At 45.0% G+C, this 21240-nt stretch overlaps 1 protein-coding gene across 10 annotated transcripts in view; it reads left to right on the top strand.

Moving 5' to 3' along the window:
- TENM4 (teneurin transmembrane protein 4) overlaps positions 1 to 21240 on the top strand; it is a 659336-nt gene that overhangs the window by 432476 nt on the left and 205620 nt on the right. For 9 of the 10 annotated variants that reach the window (XM_081859991.1, XM_081859990.1, XM_081859998.1 and 6 more), the window contains 2 exons: positions 689 to 787; positions 3744 to 3979. In XM_081859991.1, coding sequence (XP_081716117.1) covers positions 689 to 787; positions 3744 to 3979 — 335 coding nt within the window. The remainder of the gene's footprint in view (positions 1 to 688; positions 788 to 3743; positions 3980 to 21240) is intronic. The other variant, XM_081859996.1, reaches the window with a different exon arrangement.

The following is a 21240-nucleotide window of genomic DNA, read 5'->3' as shown; positions in this document are numbered from 1 at the left end:
CCGGAGCACCCACAGAGCCAGACTCATTACTGGGGACGCTTGCTGCGCGAAATTAAGACGTCCAGTGGATTAGATAGATTCATGCGCGATGGGTTTGGACAGCTGCATTGGCAGCAAAGCCGTGAAATGCAAACATAGGCACCAAACAATGTTTTGTGCTCACAGATCTGTGTGTATATGTGTGTGTAGATATCGCTACCGATTGCATTGGATGTCTGAAATCTTATGAATGTCGCCATTTACCTGTGACTGTTGGCAATCCCAGATGAATTCTGCGAATGTCTGAAAACTCAAAAGAGGATAACGCGGCTGAGTGTTCCTATCACCCAGTGTGATGGTTGGCATTCACTGACAAAAGGAATTTTCACACGTTCCCAAAGTTCGTGTTGGGTTGCTGGCCTTGAGACGTGAATGCGAACATTCAGCAAACGTTAAGATATTTGTGGCAATACACACACGTATATATTCTTGTGTGTGCGCATACATAGAGTAGATGTGTGTATATATGGAAGTGAACATTCACAAATGCTATATATGTATATGTTGTAACATGCTATACATATCAATGAGTGGCCCATCATTCTAATCCCATGCACAGCTGCACTTATAACCATTTGTGGGTTTATGAGGTCACACTTCATAGATGCATGTCTCACTTGGCTTCATTCATGTTTCCATATGTATGTAGAAACATAGCAAAGCAGACATTCCTAGAGAATTTGCAGGACAACCTCATTGAGATGGACATTCTCACCTCCTCCCGACATGATGGTGCTTTCAATGATGGGTACGTTGACGTTTAATGTGGTCTTTGCTCTGTTAATATTGCAACCATTCCCCGGTCCTCTGCATGACAAATTAATCTGTCATATTATTATTTCCCCTCTCACTTTCTCGTCTCACGTAATCTATCCCCCCTACCCTATTTTCCTCTCTTCCCCCCCCACCTCCTCCCCCACCCCAAAAAAGTCGTAATTGGAACAATGAGGTTCATGACAGTATGGAACGCAAATCGTCCTGCACATATTAATGGCAGCCTCGTTAATATGCCAATCCATAGCATCTCATTGGCTTCCTCCTGACACCTTGAAAGCCATTTCACTAACACAGAGGCAGCTGTAGCGGGATAGCAGGTCTTCTAAGACATGTCACTGTGTTTTGCTTCATGCTTTGTTTGAGATGGTTTAAATGTCCTAATCCGATGTTTTCCAGGTTTCACATCTGAACTTTTTTGGGGTGGGGAGTGTCTTTGTGTCTATTTGACAACAGCGGTGGTTTGCTTCGGCGGCACTTTTTCCCATGTGTCCATCATTTTGATTGGAGAAGTTGGCATGTGTTTCAGGGAATCGTGGAACTGGCAACATTTTGTTTCCCTAAAGGGTTGGTGGTTGTGTCTCAGTAAGACCCCGTGGGACCGCATCCAACAAAGTCTTTGCACTCGTGGAACAACTTCCACTCATGCAAACAAATTTTGCTCCATCTCCTCTTCTTGCACACCTCTGCACCCCCTTCCAAATTTGTTTGGGGGTGGGATGGGTGGACCCAGAGAATATTTGGAGGGTGGGCATGCAGGGAGAAGGCCTGTAAGTTCCATTGGCTGAGCAGAAGTCATTCTGCAAGTGGAATGCAGCCCGTTCCTTATTAAAAAAGAAAAATCCTGATCAGTGCAATCAATTAGGATAGTTTTAACCCCCTGCTGCTTATTCTGTACCTGGTCTCAGGGCTGTGGTCCTGGAGGAAACTTCCCCAAAGCAAGTCTAGGGCTGGTCAGTACATGGATAGCTGAGCTGCCTATGAACACCTTATGTGTGCCATCTGGGCCTTCACAGAAGAATGGGAGAATGTCAATGATGTAAATAAAGCTTGTCATTTTGGACCACATACCAGTGATCCATCTTAGAGCAGGTTTTCTCAACCTTGGGCCCTTAGGTGTTGTTGAACTACAACTGCCATCTTTCCTAGCCAACATGGCCAGTGGTCAAGGATTATGGGAATTGTTGTTGATGATGATGGATTGAATTTGAATACCGCCCTGAAGATCACAGGGCTATGCACCAAATGAGAACACAAAATATGTAATAAAAACAAGGGCAAGAACATGCATAACACAAAAAACCAACAAACGAATAACTCCCCTCCCACAAACACAGTTAAAAGGACATAGATTGTTTAATCAGCCCAAGGCCTGGTTATAAAGGAACATTTTCACCTAAAGGTGTATAATGAAAGCGCCAAGCGAGCTTCCCTGGGGAGGGCATTCCATGGACGGGGAGCCACTGCAGCAAAGGCCCCGTTCTCATCTTGCCACCCTCTGGACCTCTCATGGAGGAGGCACACAAAGAAGGGCCTCAGATGATGATTGCATGGTCCTGGTTTAGAGGTTCATACGCATTGTGGCTCAAGAGCATCTGGGGACCCAGTGTTGAGAAAGGCTGATCTAGAATATTCAGGGTTGGCCAACCAAGGTGTCTTAGGAAGAGGTTCAACAAGCAGATCATGGTGGTGACCAGAAAGTCGTGTGAATGGAGCACAGGATGAGGCACTTGCAGGGGAGACTTGGCATCAGACAGCCTTAACCTCACCCATGTTGACTGGCTCTCTTCCACTGATTTCTCTCCTGGAAACATGCCCCTCTCTCCTCTCCACTCAGAGGGTAACACTAGGCTGGGAATCCCCCTTTGCTTCTTGCAATGTGGAGTTGTATCCTTAGACCTTCACATCCTGCCATTATTGCTGCTGCTTCCTTCCGTTTTGATGAGAGAACATCTCCCAGTGCGTACCAGCTCGGCTTTGGGTGGTGCCCTTCTCTTTAGAGAGAGAGTAAAAGATGTGAAGATCCACCACGGGGGCTCCAAAAGATCACCGCTGACCAAAATTTCGACACTTGTCACAAAATGGCAGTGGCGCAAACATAACACACATCGTCCTTCACTCTGTGCAGTATAGTAGATAACATCATGAGAGTGGATAATAATAATAATAATAATAATAAAATAATAATAATAATAATTTATTTATACCCCACCCATCTGGCTGGGTTTCCCCAGCCACTCTGGGCGGCTTCCAACAGAATATTAAAATACAATAACCTATTAAACATTAAAAGCTTCCCTAAACAGGGCTGCCTTCAGATGTCTTCTAAAAGCCTGGTAGTTGTTTTTCTCTTTGACATCTGATAGGAGGGCAGTTCCACAGGGTGGGTGCCACTACTGAGAAGGCCCTCGGCCTGGTTCCCTGTAACTTGGCTTCTCGCAGCGAGGGAACCGCCAGAAGGCCCTCGGCGCTGGACCTCACTGGACCGGGATCTGTGTGTCATTAACTCTTAGATCCACTTCTCTTGGTCTCCCTGGGTTCTGCTCATTGGACACCTGTCACCGCTGTATACAACAAATATAATTTGGCTTTCTGATGGAGACATGAATGAGTAGCTTCAGTGTTCTTTAACAGGCTTACTTTTTTAATTTCAGTGGATGCATTTCATTTCTTTCTTTCTTTTCTTTTCTTTTCTTTCTTTCTTTCTTTCTTTCTTTCTTTCTTTCCTTCCTTCCTTCCTTCCTTCCTTCCTTCCTTCCTTCCTTTCTTTCTTTCTTTCTTTCTTCTTCTTCATTCCTCTTTTTACAAAGCCTTTGTCCTCGATGCATGGCACTGTTTATGTGTGTGTGTGTGTTTAGCCAAGCACTGCTAAGTATAAAATCCTCCTTGAGGTTCAATCACTTGCAACCTCTCTCTTTCTCTCCCCACAGGCACTTCCTCTTCAAGCCCGGAGGAACCTCTCCTCTCTTTTGTACAACGTCTCCGGGATACCCCTTGACGTCCAGCACTGTGTACTCGCCTCCCCCTCGACCTCTTCCCAGAAGTACATTTTCTAGGCCGGCCTTTAACCTGAAGAAACCCTATAAGTACTGTACGTGGAAATGCGCTGCCTTGAGTGCTATCATCATCTCAATCACACTGGTGATACTCCTGGCTTATTTTATCGGTAAGCTTTCCCTTCCTTTCTGGGGCCTATCTTTCTCCTTCGACTCTATGAAAACATGAGTGTTGTTGTTGCTGGTTGTTGCTCCTTTGGCCGAGTTGTCCAGAGAGAACATCTGCCTTGCATACTGTGTGCTGCCTGTAACAATTTTGATTTCTCCACTGGGGGGGGGGAGATGAAGGAATTTGCTGGACAGATCTTCTCCCAACCACTCCAAACAGCTGATCAATAAGTAAAAGACCCAAATACATACAGGAACTCATCCAGTAGACGTCTAGAACATCAGGAGGATAGCTCCAAAAAGTTGCTTATGTTTTAAACCAGGGTTTCCCAAATTTGGGTCTCCAGCTGTTTTTGGACTACAATTCCCATCATCACTGACTAGTGGTCCTGCTAGCCAGGGATGATGAGAGAGTCGTAGTCTGAAAACAGCTGGAGACCCAAGTTTGGGAAACCTTGCTTTAAACAGTCTGTTGTGCCATATGCTACAGGTACCGTATTTTTGACTCCATAAGACGCACCTGACCATAAGATGCACCTAGTTTTTAGAGGAGGAAAACAAGAAAAAAAATATAGTCTGAACGAAACAGTGGATGTATGATTTTTGTGGTTCATGCTGTGGCCACAGACATGTGATCTGATGGTGAATTTGGGGTGACCCAATGCAAAAAACCTGAGGTTCCATGGGCTTTTACCTCCCCCCTCCCAGGCAGCCTCCTTTATCACTAGCGCCCCTTATCTCCCTCCCTTACTGATCAGCTGCTTCCTTTCAACACTCCCTTCCCTCTTGTTTGCCTTAGTGTCTTTTCCTTAGCTGGAGCAGTTTTTTGCTCCTACTTTTCTTCTAATTGCTCTCCTCATTGCTTTAGTCTTCCTGTCTCCTCTCCTTGCAAGTTTGTTGTCTTTACCTCCCCCCTCCCAGGCAGCCTCCTTTATTGCAAGCATCCCTTATCTCCCTCCCGATCGCTTGCCGATCAGTGGCTTTGTTTCAACACCCACTTCCCTCTTTCAAAAAAAAAAAAAAAAAAAGCATGATCTGCTTTTTCCCCCTGGGCAATTTGGCTCCAGGGACCAAACATTCGCTCCATAAGACACACAGACATTTCCCCTTACTTTTTAGGAATTGCGTCATGGAGTGAAAAATATGGTAAATGCATATTCTGCTCTTAGAGAAACGGAGACATCTACAAATACCTAGAGGGCAAGCAGTAGATAACAGCTCACTTGGAGTGGCGGCATGTGGTTTCTTCCTTTTTGGTGATTTCTGAATTTCGACAGGGAAACATCTTGTGGGAAGGGAGGGGGCAGGTTAGTAGAAGAGTCAGCTTGCCCCCAGAGTACCCCAGTACTCAATTTAACCTTGATTTTTGATTTCTTTGTTTCCACCCCCTTCCCCGATAAATTACGTGAATGGAGCTACAAATAGGGCGGTGGTGTTTGGAAGAGCTGTCTGCAGGTTTACCCATCTATGAAGTCTATGTAATTTGGGGCAAAACATTCCAGATACAAAATCTGGAATATTGTTTATCCCCTTTCAGAATCTTCGCACAATAGCTGGCAAACATGGAAAGTGGCCTTCCTCAATTTCCCAGCTTTTCCAATACTTTTAAGACAAGAAAGGATTGAAGACTTTGAGGGGTGGGGACAGTGATCTTGCGGGATAAGGATAAAGGCTTTCAACTGTGTCTTTACCAGCCCATTTCTGATTCAATTCTTTTTTGGGGTGCTCTTGGGCACAACAGCCTCCAAATTCTGTTATGTCATAATTAAATCATCTCTCAGAATTATTGCGTAATGGAGCAGGGAGGCTGTCTCCGCAATGTGGTTGTGCCTAAGCGAGTCCCTGAAGAATTCAGCTTGTAATGCGTCGGTCTCAGTGAAAAAACACATACCTCTTTGCGCCTGGAATTCTCACCCCCATTTCTTTTCCTGTATTTTCTACCTGCCTGCTTCTCTCTTGCTGATGATGCTTCTGCAATTCAGAAAACAAATACTAATGGTTTAAGTTACAGATAGGTAGCCGTGTTGGTCTGCCATAGTCAAAACAAAACAAATTCCTTCCAGTAGCACCTTAAAGACCAACTAAGTCAGTTCTTGGTATGAGCTTTCGTGTGCATGCACACTTCTTCAGATACACTGAAACAGAAGTTTCCAGACCCTTCTATATAGTCTATTTCTTCAAAATAGACTGGAAAGAGAAGCTGCTGAATTACAACTTATCACCAAACTTAAAACCATGGAGAAACCTGGTCTGAACAAAGACCTTGGATTCTTATCTCATTATACATGACAAAGCCATTTTTCACCTTTTCACCCCTTGCTTTTTCCTGTAAGACCTATTGCAGTCGTTAAGAGTCGTCAACAGGCTCATCACAGCTATCTGCCAATCACCCATTCCCACCACCCTTCTGAGTAATACCCCTCCCCACCTTCTCACTATATAGAAGGGTCTGGAAACTTCTGTTTCAGTGTATCTGAAGAAGTGTGCATGCACACGAAAGCTCATACCAAGAACTGACTTAGTTGGTCTTTAAGGTGCTACTGGAAGGAATTTGTTTTGTTTTGACTAATGGTTTATGTCTCTCTTTTCTCCTTCGCTGAGACACCAGCTGAACATGTCAGTCCCAGTTTTGTATTTGTTTCCATTAGGGAAGGGAAAAAAAACCTGAAACCTTACCAAAAAAAAAAAAAAAAAGCAACAAACCCACAACCCAATAGATGGGGATGGTTGTGCTGCTATAATTATGTTCCTAGGACTATTTAAGCCCAGGTAAAAGCACTTGTTCCCATGCATCAGAATTGAGCTCCCTGTTGATTTTGTCTCCACTTCTTCCATGCCATTGAACAGTAAAGCATTAGTGTTATAACTTGCTGCAAGCTGCACATGTGAGTAGAATATAGGACTTTCCTGCTTGTGTCTCTCATGCGTGCAATTTGTTACCAACAGATTATTTCTTCTGCGGCCGTATTCTTCCAGCGGATATTTCTTTAATGGCCGAATCTCTCTTCCAGGCCCAACCCCGGCTCTCAAAAGATTGCCGCCGTGCTTACAGTCACCGTTTTTTTTAGCGTGCTCCATAGCAGGAGGAGAAGTGATTAATCAGCGAGCATTAAATTGATAGCAGCTTGATGGAAGGTGCAGTCACCTTTCATCATTTGCCAAGTATGGCCAACCCCGGCGTCCCATTTATCTTGCATTATCTTTATGCGCCAAGTAGATGTTGGGACATTATCTCTGCGTGTCAGAGGAACTTGTCCCTAGTTCCTGCAGAACTTTGGCATCCATCAAAAGCAGGCAGGGCTTGTTGGCCAGGGGGGTGGGTTGGATGTGTGAGAATCTCTTCCTCTTCCCCTTTCTTTCTTTCTTTCTTTCTTTCTTTCTTTTTTTACATGAGCATTTGGGGGCTGTCCACTTCACCTGTTCCGTTAGTGCAACGATTTATACTTGTGCAACAAAACGTCCACTCTCCCCACCCCACCCTTGTGTGTGCCCAACACCAGTGGTGTAGCGTGGGGGGTGCAGGGGGGGCCAGCTGCACCGGGCGCAACATTGGGGGGGGGCGCTCGCACTCGCAGCTCTCTGCCCCTACCTGGCTCACTCACTCTCTCTCACTGCAGTGCTGGCTGTGCAAATCCGATCTGAGCTGCCGGGTCGCCGCCCACTGTGGAGGGGGAGGGTGCCCGGCGTGCGTTGCGTTGCGGAGCGGAGAGAGAGCGAGGGAGGGACTATCTGGGGGAGGGACAGTGCAGCGGCCGCCCAGCGCAGCACTGAACGCGGGAGAGAACCACACCCGACCAGCCCAGGCAGCAGCAAGAAGAAGCTGGCAGTGGCGGCAGGTTAGGGGTGAGGGGCGCAAATTACTTGCCTTGCCCCGGGTTAGGGGGCGCAAATTACTTGCCTTGCCCCGGGTGCTGACAACGCACGCTACGCCGCTGCCCCACACAGGGCCGGATTTAGGTCTGAGGAAGCCCTAAGCTACTAAAGGTGATGGGGCCCTTTATATGTCCAGCTGGCCTTTGTCAACAACAAATTGTCACTTTTTTGAGTGTTGAATATATTCTATATGGTAATTTATGGACCTAATAGGTATCTCAAGCCATTTGCACATATTGCCATACAACCAGTCCATATAGAATGTAGGCACCCTATATGTAGAAAGAAGCAAACCACTTATATTTTAGGGAACAGGCTAGCAGGTGGGGCCCATGACTTATATCATAGGAGCCTACACAACACGAAACACTTGCTGTATGTGTGTTTTATTTTATTTTGTTTTTTATATTTTGGAAATGTGCATCCAGTTTTATTTCTTTTAATTTTTTTGAGGGGGGCCAAGAGAGTGGGGCCCTAAGCTATAGCTTGTTTAGCTTATACGTAAATCTGGCCTAGGGCTTGCCGATCGGAAGGTCGGCAGTTTGAATCCCCCCGACGGGGTGAGCTCCCGTTGTTCGGTCCCTGCTCCTGCCAACCTGGCAGTTCGAAAGCACGTCAAAGTGCAAGTAGATAAATAGGTACCACTGCGGTGGGAAGGTAAATGGCGTTTCCGTGTGCTGCTCTGGTTTGCCAGAAGCGTCTTAGTCATGCTGGCCACATGACCCGGAAGCTGTACGCCGGCTCCCTCAGCCAGTAAAGCGAGATGGGCGCCACAACCCCAGAGTCGTCCATGACTGGACGTAACAGTCAGGGGTCCCTTTACCCTTTACCTAAATCTGGCACTGGCCCCACACCCTACCCAAATTGCTCAGAAGGGTTGGGGGAACCCTTGGAACAACTTTAGGGAGCATTACATGGGAAAGAGAGTCGGAGAACGTTCCTTTGCACAAACAGAAATCAATGTACAGACAGGGCCTTTACGTAGCACTACTTTGGATATAAACCTTAACTCTTTTTCATATCCTATCTGATGGTTTTGAAGTATCTTCCACATACCAAAGTAGATTGGCAAGATGCACCCAAGCTAAAAGTGGTGGTGGTGGGGAATTATTGGTCATGTTATGCAGGTGGGGATCATGAGTCCATAATTTCCAAATTCTAAAAGAATTATTCAAAATCAAAAGTAATTGGTTGAGCACTGCATAAACATTGTTAATGAGGAGAGCTGCTATCGGGCCCTCTGATCTAATCACCATGTTGGGGGGGGATGCAGATATTTAATTAGATTTAATGAAAAACTGTGTTTAATTTCAAGTATAATCAATTATTAATTAATGTAATGAGTGACTCTGACTGGGTTTACTAATTAACTCATTTAAAAATTATGAATAACCTTTTCATTTGTAATTATTTTCTACATCCTGTCAAGTTGAGGATAAAAATTGTATCACTAACTAGAAATCACACACACACTCCCTATAAATCTTTCCTCCACATTTTCCTTTCCTTACTAAAGTAGAAGTGTCAGGGAAAGTACTTCTTTTGATTCCTAACACCAAAAAAACCAGATTATTACTTTCAGAACTTTTAGGTGCATTTCTAGGCTTCCGATTTTAAATTGTTTTGCTCTTCTAGGACGATATTTAATCTTGGGTTTTGTAGCACTGATTTCAATTGAGTTGTGGTATTTAATTTTAAGAAAGGTTAACAAAATGCATCTCATGTTGGCTTTGATTATGTTAAGGAGTGGAATGAGCTTGAGTTCATTGCATTAAAATGTCTAAACAATATTGGATAGGTCACTAAAGTAACTCAGAGCAGTGACTCTAGTGTAAAAATTCTACTGCTGTGATTAATTCTGTTATCTCAAGAGGGTTGGTGTATATCATCTCTTCTTAACCCATGGCATGATTTTTTACAAATTTATTATGGCATAAACTTTCAGATGCTGGCCATAAATAGCAGGCCACATATTACTTAGTCATTATTTTGTGAATTACCATGTTTAAATACTGTGCATTATTATCCATTTCTGTACTTTCCAGCATTTTATTTCCTCCTGACCTCACTGTTTACAGCCTCCCCGCCCCTTCTGCTTGTATGTTGTTGTTTAGTCGTTTAGTCATGTCCGACTCTTCATGACCCCCTGGACCAGAGCACGCCAAGCACTCCTGTCTTCCACTGCCTCCCGCACTTTGGTCAATCTCATGTTTGTAGCTTCGAGAACACTGTCCAACCATCTCGTCCTCTGCTGTCCCCTTCTCCTTGTGCCCTCCATCTTTCCCAACATCAGGGTCTTTTCCAGGGAGTCTTCTCTTCTCATGAGGTGGCCAAAATATTGGAGCCTCAGCTTCAGGATCTGTCCTTCCAGTGAGCACTCAGGGCTGATTTCCTTCAGAATGGATCGGTTTGATCTTCTTGCAGTCCATGGGACTCTCAAGAGTCTCCTCCAGCACCAGAATTCAAAAGCATCCATTCTTCGGCAATCAGCCTTATTTATGGTCCAGCTCTCACTTCCATACATCACTACTGGGAAAACCATAGCTTTAACTATACATACCTGCAATTCAAGATGCATCTGATGACATTAACTGTAGTTCACAAAACCTATACCATAAAAAAATTGGCTAGGCTTTAAGGGTGCCACAAGACTCTGTTGTATCCTGCATTGCACAGTTGTGAAATCACTCAATTTAGCACTCAACCAGACTTCCTTTTGCTTTCCAGGAACATATCCTCACTTCAAAGCTCCATGTCTGAGAGTTGTTGGCTATTTGTCCCAAGGAAACCCGCATTTTACTGCTGAAACAGAGCCAGTGGTAATCTGCAGAAAACCCAGTTGCTGTTGGCTGCAATTCAGTGAAAAAATGCAGTTTTTCCTGGGGACAAAAAGACCCCCAAAATATCCAGGTGTGCGGAGCTTCAAAGCCTGGTCCTGTGCCTAGGAACATGGCACAAAAGGAAGCCTGGATAAACCCTAAATTGCTAGTTGCTGGCATCCATCTGCCCGGACGCTGAGGTCCAGCGCCAAGGGCCTTCTGGCGGTTCCCTCATTGCGAGAAGCAAAGCTACAGGGAACCAGGCAGAGGGCCTTCTCGGTAGTGGCGCCTGCCCTGTGGAACGCCCTCCCATCAGATGTCAAAGCGATAAATAACTACCTGACATTCAGAAGACATCTTAAGGCAGCCCTGTTCAGGGAAGTTTTTAATCTGTGATATTTTAGTGTATTTTTGGTTTTTATGGAAGCCGCCCAGAGTGGCTGGGGAAACCCAGCCAGATGGGCGGGGTACAAATAATAAATTATTATTATTATTATCCATCTGTCTCAGGAGGCGATGGAGGAGTGTGCCTTGAAGTCAAACCTTTGGAGAGTTTCAGCACCTGCTGTGGCTGTAGAGACCGATACAGGAGAGACATGTTTTGTTGCAGCTGGGGCAGATGAAGGCGTCTGGATATGCTGCTACAGGGGGTTTCTTTTCCCCATGCTCCTCTCAAAGACATTCCTTCTTTGGTCACTTCTGTAGATGCACAATCTGACTAGCTGTCTGACTGCCTGTCTCCAGGCACTGCTGTCATCTGCAAGGGATTCCTACAGCCTTCATGTCACATTTGCAGACATTATTTGCAACCGGCTTGGTGCCCGAAGCCAGCTGTCCGTAGACCACATCATTGGGGATGAGCCCTAAACAGACAGATATTACAAAATTCTGTATATGAGAAGAAAGAAGGAATTGGTCCGTCCTGGGATTTTGTGTATACCTTGCACATCTGTGGTGTTGCGATAAATTGCCCACTTAAGGGAGAAAAACGTTCTGTAGAAATGTCCGTACTCATTGTGCTTCAGTGACATTCTCTTTTTTTCTTTAAATATAATAAATTTTGTTAGTATTTTCCACACAACAGCATCAGCATGAAAAATAATACACAAAACACAAAAACCAGCATACAAAAAAAATCCAAATCCATATCTTACAAGCTAATAATATAAACACTAAAAAGAAAAACAAACACTGACTTCCACCAATCCCACAGCACCTCCTTTACCTTTCATTGTGTCTTCCTGTTTCCCTGTTTTCATTATCATCTCTATCCTAGCATCTAGATATAAATCCCTCTTTCTTATCCTTTCACTTCACAAGGTTATTCCAGACTCAGCCAGATTTCTGTCCTCGAACCTTGGCTTTTAAGGTATTCATTTAGGCACTCCCATTCCTTTTTCACTTCACTTTTTGGTTTTCGTCTTATTATATCTGTCAATTTGGCTAATTCTAAATATTCTGAAAGCTTACATAACCATTCTCCCCTAGTCGGTAACTGGTTCCCTTTCCAATACTTAGCCACCAAGATTCTTGCTGCAGACATCGCATATAAGAAAAAAATAGTTTTGTCTTTTGGAATATCATCATTTAAAATTCCGAAAAGGAATTTTAGGCTTCAGTGACATTCTCATAGCTTTCAACAAACTGAGGGAACTTGGTTTAGCTCTCTTTCCGTTCAAAGATCTACGGAAGAAGCTTTGGTTCTGCTTTCCGCAGGCGGAGAGGAGGACGGCGAGAGTGCTGGAAAAGAATGTGATCCCATCGAAATTGTACGACTGGTGCGATGTGTAAATACTGTGATTTAACGGAAGGCTTTCACAAGGCTGACTCACCGTACTAGAGGAATAATGGGCAAACAGAAAGATAAAGGTGCATTAACTCGAGGAAGCCATTACATCCCTGCTGGAATTAGACGGGCTTTGAGTCACCGGCGACTCCCTTTTCAAATATTCGCAGCGGTGTGTACAGAGGCGGAGGCAAGGAAGCACATCTCAACTTGAGATGGCCTGAGACAGAGAGGCTATGGGAGTCCCATTCTGACACATGTTCTGGATAGGGGTGCCGGAGCATTCTGGCAAAAATGGAAAGGGGGCCAGAAAATGTGGACATTCACTTCTTAGTCCCATGTCCGGAATGGAAACAACTGTCGCTGTTGCTTTCGGTCTGCAAAAAGATATGTACAGGCGACTCCCCACTTATGTTCCGGGCCTCTGTGGGCATCACTGAAATGTATCTAAATGGGGAACACCCCGTGGCTTGTGAGGAGAGCCTCCCCGGAGCCCGAAGGAGACATCCATATATAAAACTGCATTCCTTCCAGTCCTCCCCTTAAACTTACTTACTTATGTATTAAGGGACGCAGGTGGCACTGTGGGTTAAACTACAGAGCCTAGGACTTGCTGATCAGAAGGTCAGCGGTTCCAACCCCCACAACGGGGTGAGCTCCCGTTGCTCAGTCCCGGCTCCTGCCAATCTAGCAGTTCGAAAGCACGTCAGAGTGCAAGTAGATAAATAGGTACCGCTCCGGCGGGAAGGTAAACGGCGTTTCCATGTGCTGCTGAGGTTCACCAGAAGTGGCTTAGTCATGCTGACCACATGACCCTGAAGATGTCTGTGGACAAACGCCGGCTCCCTCAGCCAGTAAAGCGAGATGAGCACCACAACCCTAGAGTCGTCCGTGACTGGACCTAATGGTCAAGGGTCCCTTTACATTTTATTTATTTATTTATTTATTTATTTATTTATTTATTTATTTGTTTGTTTGTTTGTTTGTTTATTTAACATCATTTCTGAACTCCATAATATTTTAAAAAATCTACACACAGCAAATACTAGTTATTGGTTACAAGTTAAAGGTGGAAATGAATCTTTTAGTGTCTTGAAAGGTTGTGTATGAAAACTGGAACTAAGAACACAGGGAGAGTTGGCTCAGTTGGTTAGAGCATGGTGCTGATAACACCAGTACAGTGGTACCTCAGGTTAAGAACTTAATTTGGTCTGGAGGTCCGTTCTTAACTTGAAACTGTTCTTAACCTGAAGCACCACTTTAGCTAATGGGTTTCCCGCTGCCGCTGCCACGCGATTTCTGTTCTCATCCTGAAGCAGAGTTCTTAACCCGAGGTACTATTTCTGGGTTAGCGGAGTCTGTAACCTGAAGCGTCTATAACCCAAGGTACCACTGTACAGAGGTACCTTGATTCTTGAACTTAATCCGTTTTGGAAGTCCATTCCAAAACCAAAGCATTCCAAAACCAAGGCGCGCTTTCCCATAGAAAGTAATGCAAAATGGATTAATCCGTTCCAGACTTTTAAAAACAACCCCCAAAACAGAAATTTAACATGAATTTTACTATCTAATGAGTCTATTGGTCCATAAAATGAAAGCAATAAACAATGTACTGCAGTCACACAATCAACTGATCAGTAGTTGAACTGGGTTCCACACAGTCACAAAAACAAACAAAGAAGAGCCGCAAATACCAAAACGCAAAATAAATAGCAAAAACAGACAGACCTCAACGTAACACTCAAATCGGAAGTGTGGCACTCAAAACGGAGCACGTTCGGCTTCTGAAGAAAGTTCGCAAACCACAAGACTTACTTCCGAGTTTGCAATGTTTGGGTTTCAAGTTGTTTGAGTGCCAATGAGTTTGAGAACCAAGGTACCACTGTATTGCGTGTTCGATCCTTGTATATTCCTGCATTGCAGGGAGTTGAACTAGATCCCTTCCAACTCTACAATTCTGTTTCTAACAGCGTTCTGCATCATGCCAAAGGTCCATCTAGCCTAGGATTATGAGAGATGTTACAGGTTTGGGGCTACATATCCAAATAAGTAATTTTCTCCGTATAGTTTCCAATCCAAATTAAACAAATTCGAACAGTAAGATCTGTCCAATTTAAATCCTCCCCCTCCAAAATAAATAAAATGATTTTCTTCCATGTTTGGAATGCATACAAGACACAAAAAGTGGTGTGCATTCATATTATCCTGCATTCATGCTGAATAATATGAAGCTGTTGTTGTTTAGTTGTTTAGTTGTGTCCGACTCTTCGTGACCCCATGGACCAGAGCACGCCAGGCACTCCTGTCTTCCACTGCCTCCTGCAGTTTGGTCAAACTCATGCTGGTAGCTTGGAGAACACTGTCCAACCATCTCGTCCTCTGTCGTCCCCTTCTCCTTGTGCCCGCCATCTTTCCCAACATCAGGGTCTTTTCCAGGGAGTCTTCTCTTCTCATGAGGTGGCCAAAGTATTGGAGCCTCAGCTTCAGGATCTGTCCTTCCAGTGAGCACTCAGAGCTCATAGCTTCTCTGAGCTCCTAGCTTCTCTGAGTTATTTAAGCCTGCTTGCCATGACAAGGCAGTGATCCATGAAGGAGCAACCAAAATTAGGAAGCATTTATTTCACCCAGATAATTGGGGCAAGGGAAGGGACTATTATTTTCACCTGGTAACCCCCACCTTCTTGAAGGGGACGCAACCCATACACATTACAGTGGTACCTCGGGTTACAGATGCTTCAGGTTACAGACGCTTTAGGTTACAGATTCCACTCACCCAGAAATAGTACCTCAGGTTAAGAACTTTGCTTCAGGATGAGAACAGAAATTGCACGGCAGTGGCGCGGCAGCAGCGGGAGGCCCTGTTAGCTAAAGTGGTACCTCAGGTTAAGAACAGTTTCAGGTTAAGAATGGACCTCCAGAATAGATTAAGTTCTTAACCCGAGGTACCACTGTAATGGCATGCAGATTCCGCCTCTGCTGACTGCCAGATCATTTGGCCTAACGATCTCTCTGCTAATTCCGCCCTAGACTTCCACAATGCACCCTTGTGAAGTGTCTCTGGGAACCTGAGCCCAACAGTGTTCCATGTGTAGATGAATAGACAGATGGAGCATCTCAAGAGACATAACCAAAGGTGGCCATTGAAAAAAAAAATATTGTCTGGGGGCACAGCTCTCTCAGGTATTTCCTCTCCTCGTCATGCGGATGGTGGGAACCCCGGAGGCCTTCCTGGCTCCTTTCTAGCCTAATTAACACGCCTCCCCTCATTAAAGAACCTGCGCACTCTGACTCCCATCTGTTGTGGGAGAATAAAGTGCTTGGAGGACGGTTGAGCTGGAGGAGGATCTGCGCATCCGAAGGATTCCCTCCTCCAGACGAACGGCTCAAAAGCTTACCGCAGTCAAGTTGTGCGAGGCTTTTGTTTTTGTTTTAAACCGGCTTTCTCTCCGGGAACTTTTTTTTTTTTTATCAAATCCACGTCTCTGTGCCAAGAGCGCAGTTAAAAGCAACACTGACTCAGCCGCCTTTGAGCCGTTAAAAGCCGCACTTTAACTCTGGGAAGTGAGGAAAGCACCTCCGAAAAAGCCAAGCTGGGGAAATTGCTTCCAGTTCCACCCTGCCTCTCTCGTCCTTTCCTCTCCTGCTTCAAGCCCACTGCGAGAACTAAATATAACCCAAAATAATGTTTTCTTTTGTTCTCCGAATCCGCAGTGCTGTTGGAGACCTGCTTGCTTTTGTTAGGGGAGAACTGTCCGTTTCCTTCTGGCTTCCAATTTTTTATTTTAAGAGGGGCTGGCTTTGGGATCTCGTGTTATAGGTTTGGACAGCATCCACGGATAGCTTTTTGTAGCCTTGGGACTGGGGAGACTAAAATGATTTAACGGCAGCTCTGAAAGTAATGGCGTTGAAGATACAAGAACTTGCATTAGAGCCTTCCTTCTCAAGATCGATTCATTCCACCCACACCCCCAAAGTGGAGTGGAGAGCTATCCTGGAAAAAGGCTATAATGAATTGGTCCTTTTTCTGCTCCAAATCTAAGCAAGACCTCTAGCCTGACATTTAGAAGCCATGGAGTAAGGGAGATATACGGTCCTATAGAAGCTGCTGGGAACGAGCCTCTTTCTGTGCCATGAAATAATTGTTTAAAAAATGTTAAGAGTGATCTTCCAGTTCAGCAAGCAGCCCCAAGCAAGGAGCAGCGCAGGTTTTAACTTTGAAAACAAACCAACCCCAAACTCAACAACCTTATGATACGGAAATGGCACGCGGGAGAGCCAAAGGGCAAAGCAGCCTTTCTTTTCATTTGCTTTTTAAAAAGATTTCTTTCCTATGCCGTCTCGAGGGATCAGGTCAAGTTCTGCTCCGAGCAGCTTTGCGCGTTCACGTTTCCACTTTGGATTATATCTGTCAGGCACTGCAGAGCTTCAGCCGGGAAGCTCTGTAGGTCGAGCGCTATCTAGCTGCTTACTTGCTGCGCAACCTCAATGGCCGGCTGGAAAAGTCAGCCGCAGGCAGTTCAAGATGGGCTGATAGCACCACAGATCAGAATCCTACCCTGTGAACCAAAGATTGCCCATCCCATGCCAGTGCCTTCTCCTTAGCTGCATAATACGCTTCGTTCCACAAGTTGGCGTTGCCCGCCTGGTACCCTGCAGTTGTTGGAACTACAACTCCCAGAACAGGCTGGGGCTGATGGGAGATGTAGCTTGGCAATATCTGGAGGACATCGTCTGCAAATAATAATAATAATTTATTATTTGTACCCCACCCATCTGGCTGGGTTTCCCCAGCTACTCTGGGCGGCTTCCACAAATACCAAAAATACACTAATATGTCATACATTAAAAACTTCCCTGAACAGGGCTGCCTTAAGATGCCTTCTGAATGTCAGGTAGTTGTTTATCTCTTTGAGATCTGGTGGGAGGGCGTTCCACAGGGAGGGCGCCACTACCGAGAAGGCCCTCTGCCTGGTTCCCTGTAACTTGGCTTCTCGCAGCGAGGGAACCACCAGAAGGCCCTCAGAGCTGGACCTCAGTGTCCGGGCTGAACGATGGGGGTGGAGACGCATCTTCAGGGATACTGGGCCGAGGCCGTTTAGGGCTTTAAAGGTCAACACCAACACTTTGAATTGTTCTCGGAAACGTACTGGGAACCAATGTAGGTCTTTCAAGACCGGTGTTATGTGGTCTTGGCAGCCGCCCCCAGTCACCAGTCTAGCTGCCGCATTCTGGATTAGTTGTAGTTTCCAGGTCACTTTCAAAGGTAGCCCCACGTAGAGCACATTGCAGTAGTCCAAGCGGGAGATAACTAGAGCATGCACCACTCTGGCGAGACAGTCCACGGGCAGGCAGGGTCTCAGCCTGCGTACCAGGTGGAGCTGGTAGACAGCTGCCCTGGATACAGAATTGACCTGCGCCTCCATGGACAGCTGTGAGTCCAAAATGACTCCCAGGCTGCGCACCTGGTCCTTCAGGGGCACAATTACCCCATTCAGGACCAGGGAGTCCTCCACACCCGCCCGCCCCCTGTCCCCCCAAAACAGTACTTCTGTCTTGTCAGGATTCAACCTCAATCCATTAGCCGCCATCCATCCTCCCACCGCCTCCAGGCACTCACACAGGACCTTCACCGCCTTCACTGGTTCTGATTTGAAAGAGAGGTAGAGCTGGGTATCATCTGCATATTGATGGACACCCAGTCAGCAAAAGCCGCTGTGAGTGGAAAATGATCTGGACTAAATGATCCTTCTACCTCTGTGATTCCTTTCAGGCCCTATCTCCTTGTGTCAAGAAGAAAAGCACACCAAGAACTCAGGCCAATGTAAGTTTCAATAGTGCGAGTGGTCCCTACTCGCAAATTAATACAGTGGTACCTCGGGTTACATACGCTTCAGGTTACAGACGCTTCAGGTTACAGACTCCGCTAACCCATAAAGAATACCTCGGGTTAAGAACTTTGCTTCAGGATGAGAACAGAAATTGCGCCGCAGCAGCAGTGCGGCGGCAGCGGGAGGCCCCATTAGCTAAAGTGGTGCTTCAGGTTAAGAACAGTTTCAGGTTAAGAACAGACCTCCAGAACGAATTAAGTTCTTAACCCGAGGTACCACTGTAGTCAATTGTAACAAAAACTAATCCATTCAAAAGTATACAAGGATTACAAACTCAAATAGAGATTACAAACTCTAACAGAGATAACAAACTCAAACTCGTAAAGATATGTATAACACAGTAATTCGTTGCAGAATTAGAGATAAGAGATTATGAGTAGAGATAAGTTCATGTTGGTTCATAGTCAGATTCAACGTGAAAGTCTTAATTTCAATCACTGAGCAGAAGTCAGAAGTCAGTTACAGATCAGAAACCAGGACAGGGCCCTGTTTTGATGTATTCATCTTCATCAGCTAATTTTTTTAAGGGTCGTGTAAATTTGAAGAAGGGATGCAGGTGGCGCTGTGGGTTAAACCACAGAGCCTAGGACTTGCCGATCAGAAGGTTGGCGGTTCAAATCCCTGCGACGGGGTGAGCTCCCGTTTCTCAGTCCCATCTCCTGCCCACCTAGCAGTTCAAAAGCACGTCAAAGTGCAAGTAGATAAATAGGTACCACTCTGGCAGGAAGGTAAACGGCGTTTCCGTGCGCTGCTCTGGTTCGCCAGAAGCACCTTAGTCATGCTAGCCACATGACCCGGAAGGTGAACATCGGCTCCCTCGGCGAGATGAGCACCGCAACCCCAGAGTCGCTCACGACTGGACCCAATGCTCAGGGGTCCCTTTATCTTTAAGTTTGAAGACTTTCGGATAAATATATCCTGTTATTTTCTACGTTTCTCAGAGATAACAACTACGTGTGGGTATATCAATGTGTATCTTGAGCTTTTCTGTTCATTTCTCCTTGTGAGCTGTGTGGATATGATGGAGCTGGTTGTTTCTGCTTCGGTTTGGCTCTGAACTCTCTGCCCCAGTCTTAAATCGACTTGTCATGAGGGATTTGTTTTAACAGTCATTATAAATCCCTAGTTGTAAAAGACCCTACTGACACTGATGATTGGAGGGGGAGGGCATGGCTGCCATGGTCTTTTAACAAGTGTAGTGCAGATGCTAAGACTTATCCTTCATTCCTCAACTTTCTTCAGCCTATGCCCACAAGTACTGAAAATGGAATCATGGCCAGGAAGGGGTGGTGGTGCTACAGATCTTAATAACTTCTGAAAGGAGGTCTCCTCAAGTCCCGGTCTTTATTTCACGCTAATTACCATGAAATAGTGTATTTTAATTGCAGCTAAATGCAGACACAGAGGGAGCGGGATGAATGAGAGGGAGGGAGAAACTTCTCCCATAATGGCTGCTTTCACTGTTTTCAAATACCACGCATTTTGTGTGGGGCAATCCAGTCATAATAATGGCCCTCAGATTGAGTTGTCTGAGACGGCGCGTGAGGGTGGGCCGCGTTGTTGAATTTAACTTGGCCATCTTCTTTTCAATCTCCTGTTTCCATACAAAGACATGCCTGGAGACGGAGATGCTGTTGAAATTCAACGTAGTCTTCTGACACTCAAGTCGGTATCTGGTTCTTTTCCCACCCGATAACGTGTTTTTCTCGCGGTTCTGTCACAACAATGGATTTATTGCATGAGAACACACTTGCCATATGTGAAGTGTTCTTACTTGTAATAGCAAGCAACAGGCCGCTGTAACTCACAGTTAAGAGTTTATTTGCTCACCGCTAAGGGTGGGAATGGCTTATTGGTCTTTAGTAGCCTCTTTTTTTTTTTATAGGAAAAAAGCATTTTTCGAAAGTGAATGTTGTGTTCTTTTATTATTTAAATTTTTTTTACTGAATTGTTTTATTAAATTGTTTTATTTTTAAAGGCAAATTGCCCGTCTTGAACAGCTATCCCATAAACTTGATACAGAGCTCGCATTACTGTTGATGTTTTTTAAAAAGCATGATTTTATTTCTTATACAAATATTGAGGCACACTCAGTGCCACACGTACATGCAAATATCTGGCTCATTTAAACCTGTATGGAACCTTGATTCTCAACAATGGTGGAGAATACATTTATTTTTTCACCAGTCCATATTATTTGTAAAGTGAATTTTTGTATGAGTTAATATTTTATTATCCCTTTGGAGCAACGCTGTATCTTTCTACTTTTGTCCTTCCAGGCTATGATACTTCACAACTTACAATGTTGCTTATTTTCTTGCTTTTTGTTATCTCTGAGCATTGCTGTTGTTGTTAACAAACAGACATTTATTTATTTTTTAAAAGCAAACAAATAACAACCAAAGTGAACAAGCAGCAACTGGGAAATGGAGAAAAACATCGACTCCTCCATTTATGTTTGGTTTTTTTATGATCACTGATCCCAAAAGTCAGATCAAAAGCCCTTGATCGGTGATTTGGCTCACTCCAACCTCTCGCTCACCCGCTCTTAACATACTTAAACAAATTGCAAGTTGGATCGAGCGAGACGGAGATTGTTACCTGGGGATAACGTACGTTAGCTAGCCCATGGTACAGATTTGTCTTGCAACTCAGGGATCTTTGCCCTGTGATAATATGTGTGGTTGAACTTGCCACAGTGGTATTTGGGGGTCAGAGGGTGGGGGGAGGAAATTGGGTTCTGCTATGGGGCAACCCCAGTGCGAACAAGCCACTGCTTTCTCTGCCGCCTTCGTTTGAGGCTTGTCTGAGCCAGCTGCCGGGCTGTGTTAAATTTCATTATTGATAGGACTCTTAACGCTGATCTGTCCCATTCCCTCAGATTTATTCTCCTCCCG

Source organism: Podarcis erhardii, assembly GCF_964252035.2.
Source record: "Podarcis erhardii genome assembly, chromosome: 4".
NCBI lineage: Eukaryota > Metazoa > Chordata > Lepidosauria > Squamata > Lacertidae > Podarcis > Podarcis erhardii.
The sequence above is the reverse complement of the archived record's forward strand: the minus strand, read 5'-3'. Positions and strand labels throughout refer to the sequence as shown.